The 27,015-nt window shown below is 41.4% G+C and overlaps 1 protein-coding gene across 2 annotated transcripts in view; it reads left to right on the top strand.

Moving 5' to 3' along the window:
- TMEM233 (transmembrane protein 233) overlaps positions 1 to 27,015 on the top strand; it is a 35,332-nt gene that overhangs the window by 5,663 nt on the left and 2,654 nt on the right. Inside the window, exons 2-3 of one of the 2 annotated variants that reach the window (XM_035706332.1) lie at positions 19,345 to 19,481; positions 20,217 to 21,110. In XM_035706332.1, coding sequence (XP_035562225.1) covers positions 19,345 to 19,481; positions 20,217 to 20,232 — 153 coding nt within the window. In that variant the 3' untranslated portion in view covers positions 20,233 to 21,110. Of the gene's footprint in view, positions 1 to 19,344; positions 19,482 to 20,216; positions 21,111 to 27,015 lie in introns of those variants that run through there. The other variant, XM_025474150.2, reaches the window with a different exon arrangement.

The following is a 27,015-nucleotide window of genomic DNA, read 5'->3' on the forward strand; positions in this document are numbered from 1 at the left end:
AAAATGAATGAAATTATATGGGTACCAAAGTACATCATGGTGAAATTTCAGGTATTTAAGGGTAAAATTTCTCTCCAATCCTACAAACTTGTAAGAAAAAAAAAAAACAAAACAAAACATGCCATGTATGCATTTATAATGGCTTTGGAATTCTTACCAGTAATGCTGAAAGTCAAACAGTGGAACAATGACTTCAAAATCCAAAAGGAAAATTATTTCCAACCTCGATTTAGACCCATCCAACCAGTCAAGGGAGAGAAAAGAATAAAGACATTTTCAGACATTCAAGATCCCTCCCCCAAAAACTCCAAACAACAATGCAACAAAAAATTACCTGCCATACATCTTTTCTCAGAAAGCTATGGGATGATGTGCTCCCCCAAAACAAAGCAGTAAACCAAGAAAGAGAAAGACTTAGGATCCAGCAAAAAGAGATCTAAACAGAAAAGCGACAAAGAGAAATCCTCAAAACAAGGCAATGGGTCTCAAAAACCCACAGAGGATGGAGTTGATAATGGATGGGTAGTCTAAAAGCCATTGTTAAAATCCCATTATCCGGTCATGGGTTGGCACAGTAAGCTATAACCCTGCCCTGCACCTGACCACACCTGCTCCAGAAGACAAAGGCTGTGGTCAAAAAGAAAGTAAATACCCACAGGATGAAAGACAAACCAAACTGATTGTTCTTTCCATCTGATCCAGGCTCCACTGGGGACTGCTCATCCATCAAAGCTATGTTTCAAGTGGCCTTCAATTAAGTTTAGAGGGAGAGTTTTTTGGGATTTTGCGTGTGTGTGTGTGTGTGTGTGTGTGTGTGTGTTTATGTGTGTGACCAAGGCAGAACTTGGAAATAATAGGCCTCAGTCCAGGCAGCTGACCCAGGAGATATAACACTGCTCACAAGTTGGAGCTCTAAATATTTGTAACTCACTGGGTCTCTCAATGTGACTTCTCTCAACCCTCTCTAGTTTTTTCCACATGATTTTCAGCTGAGAAAGGGGGTATTAATATTATGGACCCTTGTGATTTATTTCTTATGAATTCCTGCACATGAAGCTCTGAAGAGCATTAAAATGGTTCCAGATGATAAAGACCTTACCTGGAGTGTGTCACTGTTAGGAATTTCTGTTATACATACCCACAGCTTTTCTAAATATGCATGTCATCCAAACAGTCCCAGCTTTGTTGGCTAATATGTGGCAGAGGGTGGCCACTGACATCTGTTACTTGTGAATCTAGAATTTAAACTGCTGTCGGGGCACCTGGGTGGCTCAGTCAGTTAGGTATTTACCTTCAGCTTAGGTCATGATCCCAGGGTCCTGGGATCAAGACCTTGTCGGGCTCCCTGCTTGCTGGGGAGCCTGTTTCTCCCTCTTCCTTTACTGCCACTCCCTCTGCTTGTGATCTCTCTCTCCTTCTCTCAAATGAATAAATGAAATAAAATTAAAAAATAAACTGCTGTTGGAGTCCTTTTAGTCCTAGGTATGGACTGCATCTACTTCAAGATGTTAATCTGTGTGTTCCTATAAAAGGAAGTTTCAGGTTTCTATTTAAATTCCAGTTAGTTAAGGCACAGGTGTAGAATTTAGTGATTCAACACTTCCATACAACACCTGGGGCTCATCACAAGTGCCCTCCTTAATCCCCATCACCTATTTCACCCATCCCCCCAACCACCTCCCTCCTGGTAACTGCCAGTTTGTTCTCTATTGGTTTGCCTCTCTGAAAGAATATACATTTTCTTTTATTTATTTTTTTATTTTCTAAGAGAGAGAAAGAGAGAAAGCAAGTGTGCACAGCATGGGGTGAGGGGAAAAGGAAGAGGGAGAAAGAATCTTAAGCAGGCTCCATGCTCAGTGCCTGAGCACAGACAGAGCCCAAAACGGGCTGGATCTCATGACCCTGGTATCATAACCTGAGCCGAAATTGAGGTTCAGAAGCTTAAAGGACAGAGCCAGCCAGGTACCCCAGAAAATACATTTTAAATACAACTTTAGAGTCACCAAGGTGGCTCAGTGGTTGAGCATCTGCCTTTGGCTCAGGTCATGGGTCCTGGAGTCCTGGGACTGAGTCCTGCATTGGGCTCCCCTCGGGGAGCCTGCTTCTCCCTCTGCCTATGTCTCTACCTCTCTCTGTGTCTCTCACGAATAAATTAATAAAATCTTTAAAAAAAATACCATTTTACCTTACTGATAAAATGATATAATGGCTGTGTCATAATATGGGAAATATAGATAAAACAAGATTGGCTGCTAATAGTGAAGCTGGGCTATGGGAACATGTGGATTCATCATATCATTTTGTTGATTTTTTTCATGTTTAAAAAATTCCATTACAGTTTAAAAAAAAAGTCCCGCCAGAACCTGTCTCTCAAAGTCATCAAACACTGCCCAGGTAACAACAGCAGCTATTTAATGAGTTGGCAAAATGGGGCCATGGTTGAGGAGCAGTTTGCCATTAATTAATAAGCAAATTATTTCTCACTTATAATGTATGAATTTTAATGATGACTTTGGAGGAAACCTGCAAATAATCACCAAGGGGAGACCAGGTAGGAGGATTCATTTCCTAGAACAGTTCTTCACAAACTTTAACCACTTGAGGATCTTTTTAAATGCCAATTTCACACCAATTCAGCTGGAAAATCAGTGAGGCCTTTCTTGATTGCCCTCTCTTCCTCACCCTGGCTTGTGCCCATTATACTCTGAACAGATTTTCCTCACAGCACTTTTACTTCTTCACATCAAGTTGTGTGAACCACTTGATATGGCATTGTCGGCACCAACACCTAGTGCAATGCTGAGCATATGATCCATAAGTAACATATGTTTGATGAATGAATGAATGGCCACAGAGGCCCAGGTTTGTTCCTACCTTTATCTCTGAGGATTCCCCTCCCCTTCTCACCTGAGTTCTGGATTTCTGCCAAAACTCTTTTGAAAAATATCCAGGAGACCCAAGCTAATGCCATGGGTCTCTGAGAGATTGGTCAAGGCTTGGTTCATGATAATGACTTTCCTGGCTGCTCTGGAGCTCACCAACATCCTCACAACCCAACCCAATGGGTCCATGTTTGGAAATTGGTCTCTCTTCTCAACACACTAGACCATGGGATGACACTCTTCAGTTCAGAGCCACTCATCCAAAAATGTGATGCCTTCAGAGTGTGAACCTGAACATACATGAAAACCTAAGCCAGAGTTTCCAAAACGATGCTTCTCAGACAACTGGTTTTGCCCTATGTTAAAAAGTTAAAAAAAAAAAAAAGTTTTGCCAGAAAAGGGATGAGGAGGGGGTGATGAAATTAAGAGGTCAAATGCTGGGATCCCTGGGTGGCTCAGCAGTTTAGCGCCTGCCTTTGGCCCAGGGCATGATTATGGAGTCCTGGTATCGAGTCCTACATCGGGCTCCCTGCATGGAGCCTGCTTCTCCCTCTGCCTGTGTCTCTACCTCTTTCTCTCTCTCTGTCTCTCATGAATAAATAAATAAAATCTTTAAAAAAAAAAAAAAAGAAGAAGTCAAATGCTAAGGTAAGCAAAAGTAAACTGTTTCCTTTCCTTTGGGGTTTCTCAGAACCTTTGGCCAAACACTGTGCCTTGTGGCTCTTCAGTGGAACAATAACACAGAGAGCATTTACTAAGCATGTTCAGCCTTTGATCCTAAGGCTAATACACCACAAAGCACACTCTGGTTAATACTGTTCATAACGATCATGGTCCTCACTCTTAATGGATTGAGCCATGGTTGACATGGAAGTAAGGCCGGGTGCTCCATCCCTAACATTCTTGCCTTATAGACCAACCTTTCCCCACCTTTTTTCCAACAGAAGTATTTTTAATGGGTCTCCCTGGCCAAACTTTTGCTGCTGTTCTGCCTCCTTCATTCTCTTTTTCTATAGGTGAAATTCAGAAATTCATCTTTGTTTACTTTTTATAGTATATGTTCTATTCTGCCAAACTGAAGGAGACTTTCTATATTTAACTCCCTCTTCTGATAACTCCATTTGTTCTTTGTTCTGGACAATTCGGATAGTGTAGTATTACCATTATCAACATTGTCACCATCATCATCATCTTCTTCTCAAAGCACTTTCATATGGACACAATTTCACTTTTTCCTTGCAAAACCCCCAGCAAGGTATTCAGGAAAGTTGTTTGCCCCATTTATCCATGAGGAAGCGAGGCTCGGAAAGGTGACACTGAGCAATGTATAACATTGTTGAATCACTATATTGTACACCTGAAACTAATATAACACTGTATATTAATTATACTAGAATTTTTAAAAAATATATAAGAAAGGTGACACTTGTGGACAAAATCAAACACGATAGTGCTTGCCCCCATGCAGTTTACAGTCTAGCCTCTTGTAGGGTTATGATCAAGTGGCTATCCCTCAGCCTTTAATAGGAATACAGCTTCGATGTCCTGAAAGCTTTCCCTTTTAATAGACGTGCCCCAACAATAGAAGAAGCATCATGTAATACTCTCAATCAAGCCTGACAGAAGTCCTCTCTAGCTTTCTGGTTTTAATGATAGACTGGCAAAGGGACAGTTTTCACTTGTCCTTGAAGATATTTATGGAGAGAAACGACCCAGATGTATAAGGAGATAGATAAGCATGAATGAATGAATGAATGAATGAATGAATGAATGAATGAACGAATGAAGAGCAATAGCACAGAAACATGCCTTGTGATCTGCAAGCCCCATCTCTAAATTCTCAGAACTACATTTAGGAAGAGAAACTTAGGATCAAGCAAAACCTAAATGAAAAATCCCAGTCATCTGAAAACCCAGACACTACTTCCTGAGTGCCCACATATATCAAGCTATTTTGATGGAGCCTTGCCATCGAGGAGTTGGAGATCTAAGACAATGCTGATCTATATAAAAAGAGTTCTTACACCTGAACAAAAGTATCTAAGGCTATGTTCAGGCATCAGTGCAAGTCTAGATAAATATGTGAGTCTGTGTGTGAGAGAAAGAGACAGAGAGATCGAGACAGAAACAGAGAGGCAGAGAGAGATAACACATGTAGAGAGAGACAGAGAGAGAGAGAGATAACCTCACTTCCCACTGGCCAAATATATCCTAGAGATAGGAATAATGAAGAGGAGGATGGCTTTGAAAGAGAGAAGAGTGTTTTGTGTTTTGTTTTGTTTTTTTAAAGAGAGAGCATGAATAGGGAGCAGGGGCAAAGAAAGAGGGAGAAGCAGACTTCCCACTGAGCAGGGAGCCTGACGTGGGGCTCGAGCCCAGGACCCTGAGATCATGACCTGAGCCAAAGGCAGACACTTAACTGACTGAGCCACCCAGGTGCCTCAAGAGAAGAGGTGTCTTAAGGAAAAGGCAACAGGTTCTAGAATTAGGATTTCAGGGGATCCCTGGGTGGCTCAGCGGTTTGGCACCTGCCTTTGGCCCAGGGCGTGATCCTGGAGTCCTGGGATCGAGTCCCACGTCGGGCTCCTGGCATGGAGCCTGCTTCTCCCTCCTCCTGTGTCTCTGCCTCTCTCTCTCTCTCTGTAATTGCAACTCAGTACATCAAACAATAGCAAACAAAAACTCAAAATACCATACTGTTTTCCATAGCAAAGCCTGCTTTTTGTGTTCTCTCAACCACACTGAGGGCACCTGATCCTCCTGAGGTACGTTCATCATGCTTTTGAAGGACATGTGGCTCATAATATCTCCTTGAGCAACACTATCTCCTAGGTTATCTACCCACAAAAAGAAATGGACTCTGAAGAAAATGTTCCAATATTTCAACATCCCATGAGCCCCTAAAAAAGTCCCTTCGACACTGGTGCTTGATTGTGACCAAGTCCAAAACCCATTTTCAACCAGAAGGAAAACAGAAGAGGCAGGAGGTGGGCATGGCAAATAGACATCTGTATGGCCAAAGACAGAGAAAGCCTGGGTCACCAGCCTTTTCTTCCAATTATGGCACCCATGGCCTCTACTACCATGGTAGGAAGCTAGTTGGGGGGCACTTAGCTTTGAGCTTCAAAGAGAAAGGCCGAGAAAAGGAATTCAGATAAGGGAAGAAAGTGTTAAGCCAACACAAAAAAACATCACTTGAGTATGCCTGGTTCCCTCAAAGAAGATGCCACAGCACTTGGGAAACCATTGGCCGCTTTTCAAGGGTAGGAAGTAAGGAGGGGGGTTCTCACATTCATTCACTCATTCAACAATTTTTGAACACTTACTATGTGTCAGACAATATGGTAACCCTTTATATCGCTGACATTTGGGGCATTTGTGAGCTGGCTGGTTCTCTAACTAGAAGAGTCCTACATGTTGGATCAGTGAATTAACCTCTCTTCTTCCCCTCAAGATTTCTGAACTGGTTAAGAAATAAGACACAGGGGGGCAGCCCTGGTGGCTCAGTGGTTTAGTGCCACCTTCAGCCCAGGGCATGATCCTGGAGATCCTGGGAGATCCCTGGAGATCCCTCCCTGCATGGAGCCTGCTTCTCCCTCTGCCTGTGTCTCTGCCTCTCTCTCTCTCTCTCTCTCTCTCTCTCTCTCTGTGTGTGTGTCTCTCATGAATAAATAAATAAAATCCTTAAAAAGAAAGAAAGAAAGAAAGAAAGAAAGAAAGAAAGAAAGAAAGAAAGAAGAAAGAAAGAAAGAAAGAAAGAAAGAAAGAAAGAAAGAAAGAAAGAAAGAAAGAAAGAAAGACAGAAGACACAGGAAACAAACAGATCACCTGTTTGTTTCCACAACCAAAGGGATCCACTCTGCCCCCAAACTAGGTAGACTTTCCCAATGCTTCGTGGGCAGCACAGGACAACTACAGCCTTCCCCTGCTTGTTGAATGAGACAGTCAAGGTTTTGGCTCTCTAGAAACTTGTCTTAGTGGGAGAAGACAGACCATCCACAGGTTAGCACATAAACAAGATCATTTCAAAGAGTGGTAGGTGCTGTGAAGAAAATAAACAGGGGAAGTATGAGAAAGAAGGACTACTGGGGGCAGGTGGTAGAGAAGAGATTCTACTTTAGAAAGGATGGTTGGCAAAGGCTGAAGGATGAAAACAAGCTAGTCATGGGAAGATCTGGCCAGAGCCAGGAAATGCAAAGCCCCTGGGGTAGACTAAGTATAGTGTAATCCAGGGACACATAGGATGATTTTTTTTTTAAAGTTAGATTTGCTATGCACCCCTCAGCATGAATGTTCTGGTTTTCTTGTTTTGTGTACACTCCAGGGTCTGGCTTTATTTTTTATTTTTTGTTTTTATTTTTTTTAAAGATTTTATTTATTTAGTCATAGACAAAGAGAGAGAGAGGCAGAGACATCTACTTAAAATGGACCTAACTCCCCCAGGAAGGAATCCCAGAATAGGCCACAAAATAGAGAGCTAGGGCTTCTGTTATCCAGTGGGGTATCACACAAGAGTTCTTCACAGATCATTACTTTGTCCTGGCCCCAAGCCAAACAGTTCCCACATTTAGGACCAATTCTTGTTTTACTTTTACTTCAACCTTCATTCCAAACTAGAACAATCACTCAGAACTGATTTGGTCACTGAAGAAGCAATATCCATTTTTACCTGGGTCCCAGTGACCTGTGAGTGCAAATATAACTGACATTAATAAATAGTAGCCCAGTTCTTGGCCCTCCCTGCTAAGTCAACTCCTGTAAAATTCCTCTCTATATTTCTAAGATGTGTTTCCCATGCACTAATACAAAGCCATAATGCACTATTAACACCCGCAGGGCCTGGCTGTTGCTTCTAGTGGACACTAGGGTAACCGTCAAATATCCCCGGGGCTGCTTCTAAGCCCTGGCATCATCTCTTGCCTGATACTGTCAACTTCTCTGGCCTCGGCCATTGATCTACTGGAGTCCTCAAGGTGTGTCACCAGGCCTTGCTTCTTTAAAAAAAAAAAAGTATACAACTCAAGTGATTGTTAGTATACTCACAAGGTTGTGCCATCATTACCAGTATTTAATTTCCATCACCCTAGAAAGAAATTCCATACCCATTAGTAATCATTTGCCATGCCTCTTTTCCCCAGCCCCTGGCAATCACTTATCTACTTTCTGTATCTATGGATTTGCCTATTCTAGACATTTCATATAAATGGAATCATACATTATATGATCTTTTTTATGTCTAGCTTCTTTCACTTAGCATAATGTTTTCAAGGTTCATCCATGTTCACGCATGGGTCAGTACCTCTTTTTTAAAGCTAAATAATATTCCATCATATGAAAAGACCACATTTTATTTTTCCATTCACTTGTTGAGCATTTGGGTTGATTCCATTTTTTGGCTGTCATCAGTAATGCTCTATGAACGTTCAGAGACAAGTTCTTGTGTGTTTATATTTTCGCTTTTCTTGGGTATATGCTTAGGAGTGGAATTGCTGAGTCACACTGTAACTCTGTGTTAACTTTTTTAGTAACTGCCAGACTGTTTCCAAAGCAGGTATACTGTTTTACAGTTTTATGCAGGGTTCCTGTGTTTCCACTTCCTCAATGAAACTTGTCTTTTTTTTTTTTTTAAATATTCTTTAAAGATTCTTTTAAAGATTCTTATTTTGGAAAGAAAGAGTGTGTGCAAGCAGGGGAGAGGGGCAGAAAAAATGAGAGGGAGAGGGACAAGCAGACTTCCCGCTGAGCGCAGAGCCTGATGGGGGGCTCACCCCAGGACCCTGAGATCATGACTTGAGCCAAAATCGAGAGTCTGATGCTTAACCAACTAAGCCCCCCAGGCATCCCTTATCTGTCTTTTCTATTCTAGCCATCTTAGTGGGGATCTTGTGGTTTAAATTTGCAACTCCTTCATGACTAATGATATTGAGCATCTTCTCATGTGCTTATTGGCCACTTGTATATCTTGTTTGGAGAAATGTGTATTCAGATCCTTTGTCATTTATATTGAGTTGTTTGTCTTTTTGTTGTTGAGCTGTAAGATATCTATATATTCTAGATATAAGTCCCTTATATGATATGTAATCAGCAAATACTGTCTCCTCTGTAGTAGGCTTTCTGGCCCTTGTTTCTTTCACTTGCTTTGTGACCCTTGTTGAGGGGTCTATGTGTTGCAGAGTTTCCAATGAAACAACTCTTTTTTTTTTTTTTTTTTTGCTTGTAGCCTCTCTTCCTTCAGCCCCTAATAAGAACTGGCAACAGAGTCAAAGGCAGATACTGATGGTTCAGACTCTGCACTCAACTCAAGTTTGAATCCCAGCCCCACCCCTTCACCTAACTTCTCTGAGACTTGGTTTTCCCTCCTATACAATGGGAACTTTAGTGCAGATCTCTCTGCATTGTTTTCAAGATTAAGTGAGGTAATGCTGGGCCCTTCATGTGCATTACCTCAATTAAGCCTCACAAACTGCCTGTGCTGTAGACATTATTACCCTCATTTCACAAATGAGGAAAACAGACTCAGAGCCATCCCTACAAGGCCACATTTTTCTTTGAGGCCAGCTACTATCATATTAAAGATCCAAATGTCTATTGCATAATACTGTCTGTAATAAAATGAGTCATTGCACAATTCCCATACACATAGACAAGTATTGGGGTGGTGGGTTCCATTTAAGTGAAAAACTGTTGGTGACTCTGGCTTATGAAGTTAAAGTGGCTGAAATTCCTTCCTGAGCTCTTGACCTCAAGCCAAAAATTCCTTATTCTGGTCATCCACATGGCAAACCCGTGTCTGCCATTCTAAGGCAAAAGCCCATCCTTCAGAACTCTGACAAAGAAGTTAGATGACTAGGTTTACTCTTTGTTCTGCCAGTAGAAAAAGGACTGGTCACCTTGGTAGGAAAACTAAGTTGGCCAACTGCTTCATTTCAGTGTTTATTTGCATTGCTTGTGTTATTGGTTTGCTTTTCCATCAATTCAACGTCATCTAAAGGAACTAAAGGGAGACTAAGTGAATCAGACCCTCCATCAGGCCCTGGAAAGAGGGTAATGAGTAAAAAGAGACATGGTGCCCACCTTCATGGAGTCACAGTCAGGTCATGGAGTCAAACACTCAGTGAGTCAGTAAGCAACAGAATAAAATAACTGAGTTGCATCAAGAGGATGCCATGAAGGAAACAGCCCAAGACTGAATCAGCACATAGGTCAGGGGATTGACTGAAGATGGGGTGACCTGAGAAAGTAGACATGAAAGCTGAGACCGGAAGAATGACCAGGCACCGGTCACATAAGACATCAAGAGAGGAAGGCTCCCAGCAAAGGAAATGACCAAGACAAAGACCAGGGGGCCAAAAAGAGGGAAGGAGGGAGCCGGAAAGAAGGCTCCAAATGAGGCTGGAGAGGCAGGCAGAGGTCAGACCCTGCAGGGCTTGAAAGGCCACAATTAAGAACATGGGTCTCTTTCTAAGGGCAATGGGGAGCCAAGGACAGGTTTCCAGCCAAGGCCACTCAGGGCTCCCATCCCATCCCCTCCCCTCATACAAGTGACTTATGCTCTCTGATGGCATTATCAGACATCACGAGCTTTCCAGAAAAGCTTGACACTGTGGTATCCCTGGCTGCTAAGGCTTTACTTGACACTGTGGTGTCACTGGCTGCTAAGGCTTTACTGCTTACCTGTCCTAGGTAACAGAAATGTGCCTTCTACGCCCTACACAGCGGGAAGAGGACTTTTAGTTCTTACCCAGGTCTTTTTTTTTTCTTAACAATAGATGTAATCCTAAGGAAGGGCAACTGAGCAAGGGCAATGTGGAGCATACCAAAATATATTTAATAGCTCATTTGTTTTCATATTCATCAATCAGCATATGGCATAATAATAATATTGATGTAATAGCTACTGGCGCTATTTTGCAAACGCTGCTCAAAGCACTTTACGCGTATTAACTCATTTAATCTATAATGACCAGGAAACCAAAATATAAAACAACAACAGCAACAACAACTGACAATGTCTTCCATTGTTATTATTTTGTGTTTAGGGGCTAATTTTGTTTGCGGGTGAATGTGGGATTTCTGAGCACATTTGGTGGTAGACAAGAACAAAGAAAATGCACAACTTTCCGACAGGAAGATCAATAGCACAGATTAGAGACATGTTTGCCCTATTTTTAATATCAGTGGCCAAGTATTTATGAAACTGGGTTATCAACACTGTATTAAAGCTAGCTCTTAGGTTCTTGTGGACATAATGACGGAGTTATCGCTAAGAGCTTTGTCAATCAACTTATTATCATTTGCTAGCATTTGTAGCCCCCTTAAAAAGTTGCCTTTGAAAGCAGACACATTATTTGCTTCCCTGTACCTGAGTCTCGGGTTTTCTCACTGGATACAATTTTATACCACATGAGAGTCATGGTAAAGATTCAGTTATATGATGGTGTGAATGGTTATTCCAGGACCTGGCATAGAATAGGTACCTCATGAATATTAACTATTATTTTGCCATAATTCATTATAATTATAACTAACATAGCTCCTGCTTTACCTCCAGCCTCTTCTCATCTCTCTCTCTCTCTCTCTCCCCTCTTCCTTCTTCACTCCTACATTTCCTCCTCAGTTTTCTTAAGTACCTTCAATAAGAAAATTATTTCCTATCCCCAGACCTTTGCACATGCTGTTTTTCCCTCCAGCCTTCCTCTTCCTCCCCTCCCCCACTCTTTGCAGGTCTGGTGCCTTCTCCTCACGTGTCAGTCTACCTGCCCCCATCTCAGTGAGAGTTCTCTCCCTGTACCCCATTTTTCTTGCCTTAATAATTTTTTCTGTAATCATCTTGTTTATTAGCATGTTTTTTTAATTTTCAGTCTTCACCAGAATGTAAGCTCCATGATGTTGGGGAGCATTGTCTGGTGCATAGTTGGTGCTCAACAAATAATTTTTGGATGGATGGATGGATGGATGGATGGATGTCCATCTAGGACGATAGCTCTTGCCTCTTCTTAAAATAAACTAGGAAGCTTACAAAAATGTACTAATGCTGGAATCCCAGCGCCAGAGATCTTGATTTGACTGCTCTTGGAGGGGGCTTGGGTATAGGAATTTGTAAAGTCCCTCCAGCTAATTCTAAGGTCAGCTGGGGCTGGGAACCACCAACATAGGGGAACATAAAAAGTATAACTTGGAAGAGTTGCATCTCAGTCCTGCACCTGGTAGCCACTCCTCAGGTGATGCTGTATTATCTGGTATCGTGTGGGATGTGACAAGAGTTCTGCTCTAAGACCAGAAGGAAAGGACAAAGTACTTTCCATATTTTTCTGGCTTAGGAAAGTGGTGCAGCTTTACCATTTGATGTACAGTGTCACAGATTTCTAGAACATTGGATCCCCTGGTATTCAACTCCAGTTAGCAACGTTTATGGAATTATACTGAGTCTCTCCTTCTTAGAAATGTGGATGCTGGGAGATTTCTGTACCTCTGACATGAAGCAAGGAGTCCTGGCTGCATAGCCTCATGACACACAGTCGTGCTGCTCCCTGCTGCAGGTTGGGCTTAACTTTTTTTTTTTTTAAGGTTCAGCATAGAAACAGTCACCCTCATTTCTGGTTCCTGACCAACTTTCCTTCTGCGGGTATTTGAGTATCATATGTCCATCCAGGGAGGAGATGTATAAATAAGCTTGAAATAACTTGATGCAGTGACCATGACATCATTAGTATTCACTACAGGAGAAAGGAACTTGCTCAATTTCTGTCAAACTGTGACCTTTGCTGGCTCAAAACCAGGTGACCAAGACCTGGATGCTCTCCTTAAGTTTTGTAATGACTCTAACATTTTGCTGGCATAAGCCAAGCTTGGAGAAAAGAGAAAAGGCACTCCTAGGGATTTGTTTGAGTGCCTTACAAAATGTGTGATAAGGCCTCATTTGTGCTATATACTGAGAAAGGTTCATTTGCCTCACAGAGGAAAAGAAAAACTAGAAGGAAATTAAAGGTCCTTCTTTTTATCACACTTTGCATAGTGCATATCACACTTAGCACCTTAAAATAAGGGTCATTGGGTTGGGAAGAGGAATACAGCTCAGAAAGGAACTCTAGGCAATATTCAAGCACCACGTACATGATGAGTTAGAAGACAGTAAACACAGACACAGGGGAAGGATGTAACACAGGAGGATTTCTGTGTGTGTGGACACTCCAATCTACATGAGACAAAATTTCATAGAACTATACATATACCAAAAAAAGAAAAAGAGTATATGTAAAAACTGGTGAAATAAGAATAAGATCTATACCCAAGTTAATAGTGTCATACCAATGATACTATTTCCTAGTTTTGACAAAGTACTATGGTTATGTAAAAGATCATCGGGGAACACTTTGTGAAGTGTTCATGAGAATTTTTGGTACTATCTATAGTTTGAAACTTCTCATGAACCTCAATCTGTATCAAAATAGAAGTTATACTTGGGGCAAAAAATGGATGGGGAGAAACTAGGAGAAAATTTTGTAATATATGTAACGGATTAAGGTATATTATCTACTACGCTATTCAGTAGTTGCCACTACCTATATGTGGCTATAGAGTATTTGAAATGTGGGTAGTACCACAGGTTTTAATATTATTTTGGACACATTGGGTTAAATCAAATTTATATTATTAATTTCTTCTATTTATTTTTACTTTTTTAATGGGCTACTGGAAAATTTAAAATTATATATGTGGCTTCTGTCATATTTCTCTTGCAACAGTGGTGATCTACAATACATTAAAAGTTCTCACAAATTAATAAGAAAAAGGACAAACTGATAGAAAACTGGACAAAGAATATAAATACAAAATTCATCAAGAAGAAATATAGTTGACAAATAAACATTTATCCATATAACAAATATTTATTGATTTCCTGTTTCAGGTACTATATTGGTCATCAGAGAGAGTTTTAAATTCATTCTTCTTAGAAAGTTTCTCTAAGAAGGTGGACATCTGAGCAGAGGGCCAAAGAACATAAAAATAGCTCAATCTCACCATTGAATCAAAGAAATGTCATTCTGAGATTCTTTGACACCTATCAGAATGGCAAAAAAAAAAATAGATTGATAATACACAGTTTTGGCAAGGATATGGGGAAAACAGCACTAAAATACTTTTAGCAGCAGTGTAAATCTGTCTAGCTTTTTTGCAGGGCAATTTGTCTCTCTAAATGTAACCACATCTACCTTTCAATTATTTGATTGAGCAGTTCCACTCCTAGGAATCCATCCTAAGGAGAGGCTTAACCATGTACAAAAATATATGAATAAGGATGTCTACTGAAGCATATTATGTAATTGCAACAAACTTTAAATGACTGAAATGTCTACTGTTGAGGTGCAGCCATGGATGTGACTACTACTAAGCCACTAAAAACAATAAGACAACTATGCTCACAACTTTTCTGTAAGTTTGAAGCTATATGAAAACAAAAAGTTACCTAAAAAACAAAAACAAGCATCATGACAATCTACGATTTCCCCCCAAGGATGCAAAGATAATGCAACATTAGGAACTCTATATTTTAAATAACTCATTATTTTAAATCCTGCCTGGAGGGAAAAAAACAAGAATGAGACAGACCTAGAAACACTAGCTTGAAAAGGTGCACACCCTGTATTAGTGGAAAAATGCAAGTTGCAGAATAGGTATAATACTATCCATATTTTTTAAATAAAAGAAAACAAACAAAAATCTCTAAGTGTGTATATGCATGTGTGTATAAACACATACACTTTACATATAGTATTAAAATTAATTTCGCCTATTTTTTTATTTTTTTAATGTGGCAACTAGAAAATTTAAAATCACATACATGCCTCCCATTATATTTCTATTGCATAATGCTGATCTATAATATACAAAAAGTTCCCACAAATCAATATGAAAAAGACAAATAGAAAACTGGACAAAGGAAATAAGTACATCAAGAAGAACTACACTTAACCAATAAACATCACGTGTATACATACGTACCTTACAAAACTAGCTATGTGACTCTGAGCACTTTAACTTCTCTGTGCTTCAATATTCCCATCAGGAATATGGAAACAATAAAGCATCTATCTCATAGGCTTGTTATAAGGGCTAATAAAGTAATCCTTGAAAAGTGTCTAACACTGTGCCTGGCACACATAAAAACTCAATAAATGTTACCTGCTATCTTTATTAATTTTTCAAAGAAAAACTCAGAGACCAATACATTTAGAAAAAAAAAATTCACTTGGAAAGAAATGCAAGGAAGTCCAACTTCAAAAGGACCAGCTAACAAATAAAAAGCACAACACAAGTATTTAAAGGAAACAAATGCAAAATTGCCAAAGTTACCAAGTTTAACAGTAGTTTGTTCATGATTTTAAAAAAATTAACAAAGCAAAACAGTATCTTTCTCAAGGGATTACAATATCCACAAAGGAAGTGACCTGTGTTTGGGTACCAACATCGCATAAGCCGAGATGAAGTTGTCATTGCCAAGACTTATGGGAAATACTCAAGGTTTTAATATTAGAAGGATTTGGGCTCAACAGACTGACTCTGTATTCTTGGTTTATCTCAAGGTGCAAATTGCTGTTTCTTTATCTTGACTGAGATACATAATGTGCTTAGCCATAACAGAAGAAAGAGAAAGTATCAGTTTTCCTTTCATAGTATTCGTGGGGAGGGGGGAGAGGGAGGATCTAGAAGCAAGTGCACTAAACTGTGAACAATGGTTATCTCTGGGAAATAGGATGGGGAGAAGAGCTTAGTATTTACTGGATGTTTCTGTAGCATTTGAATGCTTTACATGTTCACAAGTTACATTTGTAATCTGTAAAAGAACTAAATAAGATCATGTAAATGTTAAATATCTAAGCCATCTCATGTTTCTTTTTAGTTCTTCCACAGCAGATGGGATAGTTTGCTTTCTAAGCTCTTCAGGAAAAGATTTATAAACCATGCATTTTCTCTACAACCCATTTCCACCACTTCAGTCTGTAGCATTTGCCAGGAGAGCCTTAGTATGCAGTTCCAATCGGGAAGGGAAAAGAATGGCAGGCAATGAATGGGGGAGGGAAGATTAATACCTTCTCTCTTCATTATTAGATCTCCACCCTAAACCCTGAGACTCCCAATCAGGGAAGTCCTTTAGAGTAAAATCTGGGAGTTCTAAAGTCTTTCATCTTCATCTTTCCATATCCTTATATTTACCCAGCAGATTTGCCCATGGGCAGCCCCTTCTTCAAGGACCAGAGGAGGAAATGGATTCATAAAAGAACTCATGGGAGGGAGGAGAGTCCACAGTAGATACTGCAAGAAGCTTTCATCTGTTTTTCAAGCAAATCATGGAGTCCTAAATGACTCCACATCTCCCTTATGAGCCCCAGCAAGATGGTCGTTTGCAGAGAAGAGGTTCACATACAAGATGCCAGACTGGCAGCAAGTGATAAAGGTTGAGCAAGACTCACTCATGGCTTGCACCCAAATCCCCCTCAGCCAGGTCACCAGCATGGTTCTGCTGATCTGTAGCAAACAAGTGGCTTAAGAAGCCTCCATCTCACCTGTGCTCATGGGCAGAGATGTGCCCCTCAGTATGCACAGACTCACTGTTCTTCCCACTTGAGAACATGAAACTGGCCTTTCATCCAAACAGCCAGGAGTTAACAATATTTGGGAAGGGGAAGGACCTCATCATTTCTCCTCTGGTTACAGCAACACAAGTGCATTGCCTTGACAAAGTGCATCTCGTAACTGGGTTTTCCAAAGTAGCACAATAGGATAATGATCACCTTAGGAGCATCTGAATAGACATAATTTTAAACTGGATTGCGAAAAATATAAAAATGTAAAAAAATAGTAAACTAGATTGTGAGCTCAGAATTTGAGGGTCTAAGATTCTACGCAGTGACTTAGATCATGAAGACTCTAAAACAAGGTTTCTCAAACTTGGGTCCTCAAAGATGCTGCTCCAGCAAGGGGCAGAGCCTGATCATCTATAATTCTGATAAGGAGCCCAGGTGATTCTACTGTACCCCAAAGACCTCAGTGTTGGAGGAAGAACAAGACAAACAGTGCCAATTCACAAGAAAAGCTAACATTTATTGAGCATATGCTATGGGCTGGGGCAATGCTAACCACTCTGTAAGCCTTAACTCGTTGGCTCCTCCCATTGTGAAGGAGGTGCTATTACCATTGCCCTCAATTTACAGATGAGGACACCAAGGCTTAGAAAACTTATAACTTGTTCTAATTCTCTTGATGGCTAACACATGGAGTTTGAACTCAGCTCTCTCTTTCAGCTTAGAGCCCATGCTCTGTTGCACACTTCCTCACAATAAATCTTAAGGTGATGGGCACCTTGACTTTGCAGGCATTAAATATAGCTGTCTAGACCAAAGGTTTTCAATCCTAAGAAGCTTTAAAAAATACTTTGGCAACAACCCAAGTGTCCTTGGACAGATGAATGGATAAACAAAATGTGACATTATACACACAGTAGAATGTTACCTAGCCTTAAAAAGGAAAGAGATTCTGACCCATGCTACAACAGGGATGAACCCTGAGGACACCGCAAAATGAAAAAAGCCAGAGACAAAGGGACAAATATTGCATGACTCTACTTACATGAGGTACCTAAAATGGTCCAGTCCATAAAGAGCTAGGGTTTAATGCGGACTGAGTTTCAGTTTGGGATGACAGATGGTGGGGATGGGTATGCAACAATGTGAATGTCACTTAATGCCACTGAACTATACACGTAAAAATAGTTTTTAAAAGGTAAATTTTATGTATATTTTACCACTTTTTTTTTTTTTTTTAAGGAAGTTAGTGTCTGGTCCCCACACCAGTATCTCTCCAGGACAACTATCTGTATTTAAAACAAACAAACAAAACACTAGTCAGGTGTTTCTAATAAATACTCAGGGTTGAGAACTCCAGAATTCAGGACTCAGAATTCTGAGACTGATCCTGCCAGAAGCTCTGGATGTCCTTGCAGATTCCTGCCTTCCCATTCACACCAGATGCCTGCACACAACCCCCCTTCACTGCCTAGGTCCACATCTCGTTGCAAAGGTGGCCAGAATCCAAGAATTCATGGAAGATTATGGAAGTGGAGAGTTCAGTGGTATATTGGGTGTTTCCATGGTTTGTAATTGTTTGCAGTGCCTAATCCCCCTTAATAACCTGGGAAGAGGAGGACTCTTACTGACATTCTGTGATTTCAGGATCAAGAATAGAGTTTCCCCACTGAAATCTTAAATTCACCTGCACTGATCAACCTCTGTCCGTAACTCACAAATGCGTATTTCCAGTCTTCTTTCAGCAGCAGCAGAACTTTTGGGGGATCCTCATCAGTGGGAATTATGATAAAGAGGGCTTATTATAAGATTTTTCAGCTGCCCTGGCCATCAGCTCAGCATCAAATATTCTCTGAGCACCTCCACTTTGCCCCCAAACAAACTCACATCCTGTAGGGAGGTGGATAGCTTCATTCACCTACTCAGCCAATACCTACCTCTTGAGCTCCTACAATGTACCAGACACTGCTCAACGTACAAGCAACAAAGGCAATATTTAAAATATTCAACAAGTATTCAAATATTCAATAAAGTATTCCATCAGAGAGGATGTTCTGCTGGGCCAAGTGGTAACTCTTAAGTTGCTGGATCATGGGGAAGTCTGCGGGTATTCAGAAGTTGGGGGGCAGGATGGCTGGGATATTGGGGAGGTGTTGCTGCTCTTTACCTGCCAATACAGAAGTAGTTCAGGATTTTAGCAGCTGGCAAAGTCACAAGAGTAGATACCAGTTGAATGACAACTTGGCTTGGGGACAGAGGTGAACAGTTCAGCCAAGGTCCCTAATCTTGTGGACTGAACTTCTAGTGCAGGAGAGGTGAACTTTTTCTGTTAATGGACCAAACAGTAAATATATCAGGCCTTGAGGACCATATGGTCTCCGATCCAGCTACACAACTCTGTTGTAGCATAAAAGTAGCCACAGACTATAGTAAATAGAGGAGTGTGGCTGTGTTCCAAATAAAGTTCATTTATAAAAATAACAGGCTGGATTTGGCTGATGGGCCAGAGTTTGCAAACCCCATTCTGCTGGATGAGACATGCATACCTGTTCATTATACAAATATTTATCAAGCATCTTCTACATGACAAATATGGCCCTAGGCACTGGTATACTGTACAGAAAAAAAGATAAATGGCCCCACATAGAACTTATTCTCTAATGGGAGAGGCCAAAACAATCCTTTAAATGTGCTATGGTAAATACTAAGATGAAGGTAATCGGGAAATCCAGAAGGGGAAGTAAGTCAGCCCAGGAGTCCAAGGAAGGCTTCCTGGAGAAGGTGATAACCATGTTTGCCTGCTCAGATCAGCTTAAGAAGCACGTGTCTTTCCCTAGGGGGTGCCTGTCATCACCAGCTCTTCCCTTGTATCCCCCCAGTCTCTGAACAGCTACAACGATGGTGACATTGAAGGATCCAAGCGACTTGGGAGGAATGCCAAGTGGGTGGCCATCGCCTCCATCATTATTGGCCTTCTCATCATCGGTATTTCTTGTGCAGTTCACTTCACAAGGAAGTAAGTAGGCTTCTTGAATCCCTCCCCATGTAAAATGCCTTCTCCCGAATGCCTGTTGGGATCTGTGAGGACAGGTTAGGTTATGTTCTAGTAGTAAACAATCCCAAACAAAAGAGTTTTCATTTTCATTTTCATTTCCACAAGCCATGGGGCTTTGTGGAGCCTCTCTCCTCCACCCAATCACTCAGGGTCCAGGCTATCTGAAGCCCCACTGTCCTGTAGCTGCTCTGTCTAGAACAGGGGTCAACAGACTCTTTCCACTAAGGGCCAAATGGTAACTATGATAGGCCTCTATTACCATCTCTGCTGTGACTACTTAACCTCTGCCATTTTAGCATACAGGCAGCCATATACAACATGCAAATGAGTGAGTATGGCTGTGTTCAATAAAACTTTATTGACAAAAATAGGCGTCTGGTCTAGGGGCCATAGTTTTCCAATCTCTGAGAGAGGAAAGAGGAAGACCAGAGATTCCCACATAGATTTTTACTGCCTCAGCCCTGAAGTGACAAATGTCACTTAGGCTCACAATTTATTAGCCAAAGCCAGTCACACAGTGCCACCTTGTTGTAAGACAGTGGGAAATGTGGGGGAATGAATGGGTATTAGGATCATTACTTGCTCTGCCTTACCATCCAATCTGCTCAATGATTTCATGATTTTGACTCAACTGGGCCTACCTGTTCTTAGCGTAAGGGCAGAAGGGTGACCACATATTTTTGGTATTGCCAACAGGCTCTCATCTCATTAAAGAGATAAATGCTGTTGCTATTTCTCTCTGGATTTGGACAAATTTATCCTGATTTCTCGAACCAGCTGAGATGCGCTGAATCTGCTAGAATCGCTGACATTGCCCATCGGAGACTTGGCAGAGGGCAAGGTCGTGTGACGGATGACTGAGACCCAGAAACGACAAGCTCAGATCCATCTCTGTCTCACTAACTCCTGGCAGGGCAGATAAGAATTCTGAGAAATCCTTTAGCTCTTCTGCCAGAGCAGCGCAGTTAGCCCTACACCGTTTCCCTCAAGCTGAGAAGGTCAGCCCCTCTGGCTTGGTTTCAGGAAAGGCTCACCTGGTGGGTGGGGGAGGAAGGGGACACCCTTGAGCCTGCCAGATGGGCCAACGCAACCTTGGCAGCCAAGAGGGGTAGTACATGTCACAGGAGGTCAACTTCCTATCAGACAAGCCAGACCCAGGAGCAATCGGGGCAGCTGGACAGAGGAGATGTGAAGACAGGAAGTGGCACAAAGGGAAAAAAAAATAGGTGGTTTCAACCAAAGAAAGGAGAAAAGGACACTAAAACATCCTAGGAAGCTCAAGGTTTCTTGTCTACAAGATGGAAAATGGATGATGTTGGCCTATAAAGAAGATGGTCAGAAAACAGATATAAACACAGACCCAACTTTATTCTTTAAGGAAGACATAGAGTGCTTGTGTGTAAGCATGGGGCTGTGGAGTGTAGAGGTAATGGTGCAGGTTTAGCACCAGATTTCTTGGGTGCAGCTTTCCCCCTCTGCCACTTACTGCCTGGGAGACTCTCAGCTAAGCGCTTTGCCTTAGTTTCTTCTTCTGTAAAAATGGGAATTATAGTTGCACCCATCGAATAAAGCTACAGTGAAGGTTAATTAGATGACCTGCATGCATATAACATGGTGTCTGTTCCTTAGTTGGTACTGAAAAAAATGCAAACCATTTACTAATCCTAGTATTACTACTGTTGCCAATTATCAACATGACTGGGAGAGGACCTCAGAATTTAAGATGCTACCAAACACAGTTCAAGCCTTTGTAGTCATGAGCTAAATTCAAAGGACGGTGTTCCAGGGAAATGAGGCTAAGTCTTGGCCTAACTCCTGGAGACTTGTGAAAATACATACTGCCCAGATCAGTGTTGAACTGGGTTATAATAATAGTAGCTGACACTGACAGAGAACTTAGCATAGACCAGCTCCTGTCTAAGCTCTTACATGAATGAATCCCCATGGCAACCTCATGATGTAGGTATTATAATCCTCACTTTGCAAATAAGGAAACTGAGACTTGGAGAGGAGAAATAACTTGAATAGCAAACCCCATGAATCCCCACAGCAACCCCATGATGTAGGTATTATCATCCCCACTTTGCAAATAAGGAAACTGAGACTTGGAGAAGAAAAATAACTTGTCTGATGCCTCACAGCTAATTAGTGATAAAGTCAGGGTTTAACCTGAGATCATCTGGCATTGAAAGCTGTGTTCTTAACCACAATGCCACACTGCCTCTAAGCCAGTAACTAGTATACTACATAACAAAAACCAGTAGATAGCACTCGCCTTGTGTCTACCTCTAGAACTGATTTATATGGGGGTGGTATGGTGGGGTTTCAACGTAAAAAAAGGGGGGATGCCTGGATGGCTCAGGGATTAAGCATCTGCTTTCGGCTCAGGGAAATTTCAGCATCTGCTTTCGGCTTTTGGGTCCAGGTCCAGGGATCAAGTCTCATATTGGGCTCCCTGCGGGGAGCCTACTTCCCCTTCTATGTCTCTGCCTTTCTCTCTCTCTCATAAATAAATAAAAATCTTAAAAAAAAAAGTGATGAGACAGCATCAGGATAACAAAATCAAAACACTGCAGAAGGTAAGCAAGGAACATGAATGAAGCAGCCTGGCTGTGGAACAATAGGAGGTGGTGGGGACTGTGATGTTCAAGAGCATAGTCCAGCTGATGGTGACCACTTAGAATGCAGACCTCATGGAGCCTTTTTCAAAAGACATTGGAAAGCTAGGTTTTCATGTCAAATCTCCTTTAGATGTTGGCAACTCTTTTAGGTGTTGGCAACTAATTCACAGTTTCTAAGCACATAGTGAGAACCAGAACCAAAATGAAAACAAACAAACAAACAAAAACCACATCTCCAGCATGGACATTATCTACTTTGTAGTCTCTGGTGGACATTCAGCTTTCAAAAATCATGTTCGCCCATTAGACACCATCCAAGAAGTTTTACAAGGGACCCAAAAGTCTACATATGTGAGGACTTTCTCCATTTTTAATATCAATGTTTCTATCTGGAGATGAAGCATCGATGTGGATAGGCTTGTGATTAAGGTTTTGTTCGCAGTGATAAAAGATATGACAGGGAGTCACCCCTTCACCCCTTCTTCCTAAGGAGCAGTGTTTCACAGTGGTGAGAGCCTGGACTCCAGCACTGGCTTTCCAGGATTCAAATCCTAGCTCTACCACACAGATCACCCTGACAAGTTACTAAATTCTCTCAGCCATCAGTTTTCCTATCCATAAAATAAGAAGAGAACTACTTCCCCACCTGCCTGGCCAGGTTCCTTTTAGATACCCTTCCCACCAGGTTATCAAAGAAAGCAAAAATAATGTTTTCCAGTGTTAGAATCCCATGGAGAAACTCAAATGTAAAGGCTTTGTCATGTGTTGTGTGTGTGCGTGTATATATATATATAAGACAGAGCAAGAAACTAGCCCTTGGAGAATGAAATCAATTCTATCTTCCATTAAGACCAATAACAGGCCAATTTCTCAGTAATCCTTGGAAATAAAATTTCCCAGTCCTGGGAGGAATTGAACAGCAATATGGAATTACTAAGGCAGAGGTTCCCTAACTTGGAGCTGCATGCAAGTTACCTGGAAGGTTTAAAATAAGTTGACATCGGAGCCCGATCTCAAAAGATTCCAAGTCGTAAAATCAAAAGTGGGGCCCAAGATTCTGCATTTCCCAGCTCCCCGTTCCCGCCCTGGGGTTTAGATGCAGGTGGCTACGATAATACTCTTTGCCAAACGTCCTCCCTCCCAAACCCGCAAGGAAGAATGCACTCAACGAAGCTAGGCTTTAACAGAGTGACCAGTTTTCATTCCCACTAGCAAACTCATCACCCTAACTGTGTTAGGGCTCACTCAATGCCAAGGAGGGGAGTCAGGTTACCACCAAGGAGACAGACCCATTCACAGGGGAGGATCTTTTGTAACAATCCTCAAGGCAGCCAGGGCTTCCATAGGGGGGGCGGGGGGGGGGGGGCGGCGGCGTGTGTAGGGGGGGGGAGATGGGGAAGTCTGACTTTAGAGGAGCCCAAGTCTGGACATGAGACAAAAATCCTTGAATATGTGACTTCTCTGAATTTCAATCAAAAACCGTCTGAAGTAAACAACTGCCTTTTAAAAACTCATGAGGTCCTGCCTTTTTAAAGAAAAGTATTCTTTATCCTTATCAACAACACTGTAACGAATCCTGAAGTCCCTGCCTTTAAAAAAAAATTACTCTGTATCCTTATCAAGAGAACTGTAACCAATCTCTTCTCCCTCAGATGATGGAAATCCCAGGTGGACAGACTGGGGTCATGAGAGTATCCCAAATCAGAAAAAATGTCTCATTCATCCTAATTTTGCAGGATATCTCTGTAAGCCATGTGGTGGTTGGAGCAAAGAGTTTTGTGACACCAAATCCACAAGGACTGGGAATCACTAACAATGAAACATTCAACAGCTTGGTACAGAATGTAGGGCTCCCAGAAGAGAAGTATTCTGGTGCAGATGGAATCAGAAACTCACAGACTCTCCAGGCCAGAAAATTCGCTGCCCTCCAGCTTCTAGGAAAAGTAGAGAAATGAATCGCACAGAGCTCAAACATTTAAATATTGCTGCAGTCTATTTATTGATCGAAACATTCAAGTCCCCAGCCTAAATCAAACTATCTGAAGGCTTTTACTTTCTGCTGGTGCCTTGAGGATTCGAATAAAGTGAGGTTATTCCCATCGTATTTCTCAAAGTCTTGGAGCCACCTATGACAGTTTCAGCTGGGATGTTTGTAAAAATGCAGATTCCTGGCCTCGAATCAAGAACCCAAGTGACCCTGAAATATGCATTATCACAAGCAACACCCACCCAAGATAGTTCTAGGTATTCTGAAATTGTAGAACCACTGTTCTAGGGCTTCGCATTTAATGGAGAACATTCTTGCATGCATGAACATATGCCACAAAATAGGTCTTTTTTACATCCTAAGATACCAGGTAGAAGTTTCAGCTACTGCTGTTTCTTCCCTACTCCCTAGAAACTTGACATGCCTTCCAAATTTGTTCTTCCCTCTCTCCTCATGATCAAGCTGATGGTAACATATCTGATGCCTTGAAGAATTCAGGGGGAGTTCCTTAGCAGCAAAAACAGTTGACAAAGCTTGGATGTAAGACAGATGAGAGTTGTCAACCACAAATATGACAAATGACATTCAATGCACTTTCATCTTACTCGGGGGTGAGGTTCTAATGTCAGGACATCATGTGAACTTTGAGGGTAATCAAAATTCATCTTGGAAGCATCCATACAGGGATGCCCTATTAGAGATTCACAGCCTGTATCCTGGTCAGCTGAAGAGAGCCAGTGTTCCCACCAGTTTTGGAAGAGATGATGTTCCTTGGGTTGAGTAGAAGCTGAAATAGACACTGGAACCATGCTCCAAGTTCACACAGAAGGAATAGGAATCATATGCCCATCCATGCTCATGAGCATGGAACGTGGCGATGGCCAGAATCTCCAGCTCCATTTAAATGGTTGCTTTTCCTCTTGTTGAGAAACACCAATGTTTCATTCATCATAAGTTAAATGCACATGCAATGTAACTCCATTGAACTGACATCTCTGGATGGCCTTGTAGGCATCTAAATAGCCAGGCACACCCCTCCCATGTATTCAAAATGCTGTTTGTCATTCTTGCAATAAAATCCTCATGCTCTGAAGTTTCCATCAAGGAAGAACTTGACCTCCTAACTGGATTAAGGATCCCACGGTAGTCTACCACAAGCAGACACAAAGTTAGCAGATATTAACCCATTATGCAATGGTAAGGCTTATGTCTTACAACAACCTGGCATGAATCCTGTCCTGGCCTCAAAATATCCTTCAGTTGCATTAGGATTAGAAGTGAGCATATGTATCATGGAGGGCAAGAAGCAAGAAACTGGCCTCTTTGCAGAAACGTACAAGCAAATCCATCTTCTTCCCTACAAGATTTGGTTAGAGTAAAACTTCCTGGGGTTTGTTCTGCATAGATATGTCTTCAGAGAATTCTTGTGATTCCATGATGAAAAATGGGGAACACTACCTACTTCCAGAAGGTCAGAGGGCTTTTCTTTGTTGGTTCTGATAAGCTGGAGTCAAGCCAAGTCACACCTAAGTCATCAGTAACAATGGAAAGATTTCAGCTTTGTAAAGGATATAAACTGGCAGACTTTGACAAAGAAATCAAAATAACCGAAAAAGATGTTCAACCTTACCAGTAACTAGGCCAACACAAATGAAAGCAACAATGATATGTTTTTTTTTTTTTGTCTGCCAGATTGAAACAATTAAAAAGATGGATAGTATCAAGGTTGGTGAGAGTGTGAAGAATTAGATACAACACTGTTAGTAGAAGAGTAAATTGGGACAGTCTGTGGGAGGTCAATTTGGAAACATCTATTAAACTTTAAAATCCATGTGTCCACCCACTCAGCAATTCTACCTCAGGGTATCCTCCCTAGATACAGGTGCACAAAAAGGATATAAAATGGTGCCTCTCTTCCCTAGCTACACATTAGAATCACCTGGGGAATTTAAAAAAAATGCCCAGGGCCCACCTTGGATCAGTTAAATTAGAATCTCCAGTGATAGGGCCAGGCATTGGTAGATTTTAAGGCTCTCCAGAGGATTCTAATGAAGCCAGGGTGGAGAACCAAGGATGTGCAGTGATTTTCATTCCAGCTCTGTCTGAAATAGGGGAAACTGTGAAACAACCTAAATGGCCATCAGCTGGAAAATGATTAAATATGCAGTTGTTTATTCATAGGATGGAATGCCACACTGCAGTTTAAACACAGGTAATTTCCCATACTATGGCTTTACAAGGCCCCACATGATCTGGTTGCTGCCTTTTTGTCTTCATCTCCCAGCGCACATCTCCCCTCACTCCTCCACTTTAGCTACACTGAATTCCTCTCTCTTCTTTGATCAATACAAGTATGCTCCTGCCACAGGGCCTTTGCACTTGCTGGTCCCTCTACCTAGAGTTTTCTTCCTCCTAATATCCACATGGCTTCTTCTCATCTCTCCTTTAAATGCTTGCTTCTATGTTAGCAGAGGCTACCTCTGAGCAACTTCTCTAAAATAGCAGCCCACCTTCCTTCCCTTGGTCCCCTTATCCCAACTTTATGTTTCTTCCTAATATTTGCCACTCCCTGAGAAACTATATATATATTTATATATAACTTACATAATATATTGATTCATAATTATACATTTTATAGATTAATGTACATATAATCACGTATATTTTTATGGTCTATCTCCTCCTACTGGGATGAAAACTCCAAAAACATTTTCATTTCTGTCATTGCCCATACTAATAGAGCACAACACCTAAGGGAGCACCCTTAGCTTCACTTTGAAGCTAAACTGGTGGGGTTTAAATGCAGGTTCTACCCCTAAGTAGCTTGTGTGCTCTTGGGCATGTCTTTTAACCAGTCTGTACCTTAGTCTTCCCATCTGTAAAATGA

This window comes from Canis lupus, chromosome 26 (assembly GCF_003254725.2).
Source record: "Canis lupus dingo isolate Sandy chromosome 26, ASM325472v2, whole genome shotgun sequence".
Lineage (NCBI taxonomy): Eukaryota > Metazoa > Chordata > Mammalia > Carnivora > Canidae > Canis > Canis lupus.